At 37.1% G+C, this 6,000-nt stretch overlaps 1 protein-coding gene across 2 annotated transcripts in view; it reads left to right on the top strand.

The window, feature by feature from the left end:
• The window catches only part of TIPARP (TCDD-inducible poly(ADP-ribose) polymerase), a 35,478-nt gene extending 29,950 nt beyond the window's left edge, over positions 1 to 5,528 (top strand). For both annotated transcript variants that reach the window (XM_014546237.1, XM_005874429.2), the window contains 2 exons: positions 2,657 to 2,935; positions 3,605 to 5,528. In XM_014546237.1, the coding sequence (XP_014401723.1) occupies positions 2,657 to 2,935; positions 3,605 to 4,052 (727 nt within the window). In that variant the 3' untranslated portion in view covers positions 4,053 to 5,528. The remainder of the gene's footprint in view (positions 1 to 2,656; positions 2,936 to 3,604) is intronic.
• Positions 5,529 to 6,000: the final 472 nt, after the last annotated feature.

Raw genomic sequence — 6,000 nt, forward strand, 5'->3', positions numbered from 1 at the left:
GTACAAGTTCCTTACCCACCAGCTTTGCCTCCCTAAAGAAGACTGGTGCAGTACTGTAAAGCACACAGTATGTCTTTGGAAAACCTATGAGCTGACTACAATCTCAGCATTCTCAGAAAATAAAGCCACATTTCTAAGTGTGCTTGGAATATACATATTTTAACCCATGTCAACTAGATTGTATAACTCCATCAGACATGTCTATATGCATTTTTATGTTTTAGCCCAATTAGGACGTTGGCTTGTTAAAAGTAAACATCTATTGATGGGAATGGGTGCTGACTCGATATATATGTTCTAATTTAGTATCTTAGGATGGATGAGACTTAGTTACACAGGCACATCTTCAGGTATGTGTGAGTAAATAATAGACCCTATCCCCTCTGAAAAAGGAAAAGATAGGTTTGAAACTTCTATTTTTTGGAACTGTTGTGTTTTTGTTAAGAGAGGAATGGTATTAGAAAGAAAAGAAGCAGTGTCCTCTATTGTTGGTGCCACGTTTTCAATAGAGTTGCGACAGCCTAAAACCTGTTTTGGGCAGAGTGCTTGGGAAGAATCTTACCCTCCTCCCTCAACACAGAAACCTCTGTTGCTAACTTCAACCCCTGATAATATTGGAAAACCTGGTGTGCTTGGATTTACCCTCTTTGCAGAGCAGGGATAGAGGGGACAGCTAAAAATAAGGAGCTTATATTCTGTGTTTCCTGCCATCCTCCAGAATTGTGATGGCTTTTAAGGAGTTACAGACTTTTCAGAATCTGATTAAAACAGTGATGCCTTGCTCCAGAAATATGTACCAGTGAATGCAGGTTCTGGAGGGATCTATCAAAGCTTGGTGAAAATGCTCCAGATGCCAAGAACTGTTGTGCCTTCTGTCATAAAAGTTGGAGAAACCAGCACTCCTTTAAATCTGCCCCTGAACTTAAAAGCACCTGGGGGATACAGGGAGTTCGAGGCAGGTTAAATCAAAGGCACAGCTTGAAGGGGTGGGGATTAAAGAAGGGAGCTGTGCCTCTATTAATTGTTAGCTTCTTATCAAGTCATCTCTTAAAAGGCAAAAGACTATGTGAGGTTGTGGTAGTGGTGTTAGTGGGAGCCGAGTTCTAATCCTGATATCCATCACTTTCAAGCCTTGTTTGCATATATTGGGGGAAATGGAAAAATATGTACTCTTTCCATTTCTACATATTTCACATATGCACTTAGAAACTAGGTAGACCTTGATTAAAATCCTGTCTCTGGTCTTTGCTGGCTCTGCTAGCAATTTTTTAATTTGAAAAGTAGGGATAAGCAAACCATCTTGAAGGATGGTTATGACAGGGATAATATATATAAAATGCCTGGTTTGTAGTATGTGCTTAGTATAAGGTGGCTATGATTATTAGGAGGAGGAGGAGGAGATACTCGCTGGAGATTAGATGCATGTTCACCCACAGTTGTAACCTCTGTGTCAAAAAACTCTTGGAAAATTTCACTTTCCTAATCTATTTGGCAGACTTGTTGCTTCCTTGTGATCACTACATGCTGATGAATGTTACAGTACCCTAAACCTGAATCTGGGACTTAGGGTCAGGATTTCCTTTCTCTCTGCTTCTTCCTTTTTGCTCTGTTTTGAAAATGGTCAAGAAATGTGATTTGAATTTAAGCATTTAATCAGGCAGGAATAAGTAACTGAGCAAGTTGCTGCTTATCTAAATTCATCTTTCAAATTCATCTGAATTTAAAGGTTCAAGAATATGCATTCTGGTCTCTAAAGCTTAAAGTAATTAGAGCCATCATCCCTAAAGTTGTAAAATTTGAATAGTATTGGTGGGGGTTTTTGTTGTTGTATGTGATACTGAAAAATGAAGCAAATTCCAAATGTCAGCTTTCAATGCCCATGCTATGATTTTTGTTTTTATAAAAATTATAAAGTTTAAGGTTTTTATTTTTAATATTTTGTGTCTTCTCTCTGTAAGCTCCCTCTTTTCTACTGCCTCACTTTTTTCTCCCCCTTATTCTGCTCTCCTTACCCCACATAGACGTTAATAATGATATGTTTCCTATTTAGTACAGCAAAGTTTGAAGAACACATATAAATTATCACTACTCCCTTGAAACAAAAAGTTTTTTTAACTATATAGGCAAAAGAGGAGTCCAGGATTCAAAAAGTAAAGATATTTATAGCCCTGACTGGTTTGGCTCAGTGGATAGAGTGTCGGCCTGCAGACTCAAGGGTCCTAGGTTCGATTCCGGTCAAGGGCATGTACCTTGGTTGCGGGCACATCCCCAGTAGGAGGTGTGCAGGAGGCAGCTGATCGATGTTTCTCTCTCATCGATGTTTCTAACTATCTCTTTCCCTTCCTCTCTGTAAAAAATCAATAAAATATATTTTTTAAAAAAGATATTTATAAATTTGTTCTTGTTTGCTTACCTTGCAACAGTATATTCTATAGTTTTTCCCACAAACAGGAGGCCAGGAGGAAGCAAATAATATCTGTATAAAGGCAGTTTTTGTTCTAAGATTTCTTTTGTCTTTAATCAATAGCATTTTATATATTGTTTTGTAAACAAGCTTTTAAGCTATACAGATTATAATATTAGGTATTGCTATAGTGCATTCTAATGTGAAATGTTCTGAGTGGTTGACATTGACATTTCTTCTTCTCCCTTCTAGGACACTTGGTGGTGTTCCCACGCAGGCTCCTTCACCTCTCGAAGCAACCTCATCATCACAAATCATCTGCCCAGATGGGGTCACCTCAGCAAACTTTTACCCTGAAACTTGGGTTTATATGCATCCATCTCAGGACTTTATCCAAGTGCCTGTTTCTTCAGAGGACAAAAGTTATCGAATTATTTACAATCTTTTTCATAAGACTGTGCCTGAATTTAAATATAGAATTTTGCAAATATTGAGAGTCCAAAACCAGTTTCTTTGGGAGAAATATAAAAGGTGAGTCAGTAGTATGAAAAGTTTAAGAGAGCTTTTCTTAATATAGCTAAGGACAAGTGTAGAACCTAATAGTAAAGACTTGCATAGAAATTAATATGTTTGTGTTTTTTATATGTTAACTCTCATATAATCCTTATAACAGACCTGTAAGTAGGAGTGGAGTACTGCAGTCTACATTTTACAGAGAGGAAACTGAGTCATAGGAAAGGTTGGTAATTTGCCAAAGGACATACAGTGAATAAGATGCTAGAATTTGGATCCTAGCAGTCTAGCACCAGAAATCTTGCTCTTAATTACTCTACTTGGCTGCCTCTCAAGTCAACAAACAAATTAATGTAGTGCAAAAGGAATACATGCAGGTTTGAGGAATCTCATAATTAAGAGGCATTAGGTTGGTGAAATTGGACAAGGAAGGCATTCTGAAAAGGTAAAATGTGAAAACTAGTTTTAAAGTGGAAGAGAAAGCATGTGAACAGTTGGTAGAGGAAAAAAGGGCTTTTGTCTGCAGTGGAAATGATAAGCTTAAACTTTTAATGTGATCATTGATAGCATTTTGCTCTTTAACATCTCTTCCCCATTGAAACCATAAGGAAGTTTATGACCACATCATGCCTTTTAAATTGATGCATACCTTCTTTCTTCTGAATTCCCTATCCACTCTTGCATTAGGAAAAAGGAATATATGAACAGAAAAATGTGTGGCCGTGACAGAATAATAAATGAGAGGCACTTATTTCATGGAACATCCCAGGATGTGGTAGATGGAATCTGCAAGCACAACTTTGACCCTCGAGTCTGTGGAAAGCATGCTACAATGTTTGGACAAGGCAGTTATTTTGCAAAGAAGGCAAGCTACTCTCATAATTTTTCTAAGAAGTCCTCCAAAGGAGTCCATTTCATGTTTCTGGCCAAAGTGCTAACTGGCAGATATACGATGGGTAGTCATGGCATGAGAAGACCTCCTCCCGTCAATCCTGGCAGTGTCACCAGTGACCTGTATGACTCTTGTGTGGATAATTTCTTTGAGCCTCAGATTTTTGTCATTTTTAATGATGACCAGAGTTACCCTTATTTTGTTATTCAATATGAAGAAGTCAGTAACACTGTTTCCATTTGAAAAATCTTGGTACTGCTAAATTATTTGATATGAACTCAATCCAGCATTTGTAGCAGGTTTTGGATGGGTGGGACAGAGTGGGAAACAGCATTGGACATTAATAGGGCACTTTTAAGACCCTTTTTTTTAAGTGTTAGAAAGTAAAAAATTTTTAAAGAAAAACAAGTTTTAAAATGACCACTTACTCTTTAATTATTTACTAATTGTTGTTAGTGTACTCAGTGTGGGAAAGACTACAGATTGCATACTCTTCATTCACACTTGTACATATAGGCAGCAATGTTATTAGAAGCATTAAAAAAAAAAAAAAGAGCCTAACTAATTGAATGTGACTTAAGCCTGGTAGAAGTTTGGCCAAATGAAATGGAAGCTGTGAACAAAGTGAGGATTTGGTATATTTACAGTGATAAAACTGACTGGAACTAGTATTATCATACATACTCCCTGTCCAAAGTGGAAAGAAATATTTCTATCAGCCAGACTGAAATGTATCACCGAACCAAAGTGTACCAATGACTTTAACTTTTGCAGAGTTTGCCTGAGAATTCAGAGTTCTGTTTAGAGGAAGTTTAAAAAAAGGAACTATTTGAAAAAATTTTTTCATCAGCAAAATTTTTCACTAGCCAGTTATATGTGATTCTCGTGTTGTTACACTTCAGCCTTGGAAAAAGTCTCTCCCATTATCATTCACTCAGTTTGAAGAAGTTGGGCAGCTAATTTGGTTAAAGCCAGTTTTGAAGATTAGGAGTATTACTTTATTTTAGGGTTCCAGAGGTAGGCCCTGACAAGGTTTTAGAGAAAGCAAGTATATCTGTAAGCAAATTGCTAGGGCTTATTACTGTGCTTTGCACAAAGTAGACTCTCAAAAGTATTTGCTGACTTGGAAATATTGTTAAAGGTGGTAATCCCACCCCTATGCCTGCTTTGCCAGATGCAGCTGGGTTCCCTGGCTAGCTCTGTATTTTACACTACTTATTAGAAACACAAACTTGGAAGTTGTGCTACTGGCCCAGCTGGAGCAGTGTTAGATGAATATGCTGACATCTCAGTTCAGAGAGGTAGCAGCTAGGTTTACTTTGCCTTAAGCAAAGCAAACACCTGGATTTACAAAAGTGGAAGTGGCTGTTCACAAAAGAATTCACAGAATTCCTTCAGATACCAAGCTTTTTGAGTATTTTGTGGTCATTTCATTTACACAAAACTTTTCAGGAACTTCTGTGTTATTTAAAGCAAGATATATCTATATTGATGTCTCAGTGAATCAGTCTGTTTAAACACTTTTCAGGGCTTCCACACCATTATTTATTTTGCTCTAGTTGATCTTGTTTGCTGCCATTGGCATGAAGCGGCCAACTGTGGCTGTTACAGTTGTTGTTTCAATTAGAACTTGTAAACCTGTGATTCCCAATCTTTTTCAAGTTAAGACACCTTACCTTTGCTTATTTGATTTTATGAAACTTGTTCCTTTTTTCTCCCTAAAGAAAAAAAAAAAGCTTTATGATATATTTATTTTTTTAATAAAACTAAGCAAAAATAAAAGCTCTGGTAATTCTTTAAAAATTTTTGCTTTGGTTCCATTTAAGATAACTGAATTCAACACATAGTAGATGATCTATAAGTGACGGTTGGTTGGTTGGTTGGTTGGTTGGTTGGTTGGTTGAATGAGTGATTGAATGAGCAGAACTAACCAGAACTGGCTGCTTAAAATGTGTGCTCTGGGAATCAGCAGAGAGGATATTATCTAACAGTCGACTAAGTCACCAGAGAAGAGTGAATATTTTATTTTGCAGGTAAGTATTTGGGGCATGTTTTATATCAGCAAACAGCTATAGTGCAAAATATGAGCAGGGTTGTCCCTTCCAACAGGTGCTGAAGGAAATAGAAAAAGGAATATAGAAATCTTGTCAGCTCTCAAGCACCTTAACTTTCAGCCAACTTAGTCATCTGA

Source organism: Myotis brandtii, unplaced genomic scaffold (assembly GCF_000412655.1).
Source record: "Myotis brandtii unplaced genomic scaffold, ASM41265v1 scaffold436, whole genome shotgun sequence".
Taxonomy (NCBI): domain Eukaryota; kingdom Metazoa; phylum Chordata; class Mammalia; order Chiroptera; family Vespertilionidae; genus Myotis; species Myotis brandtii.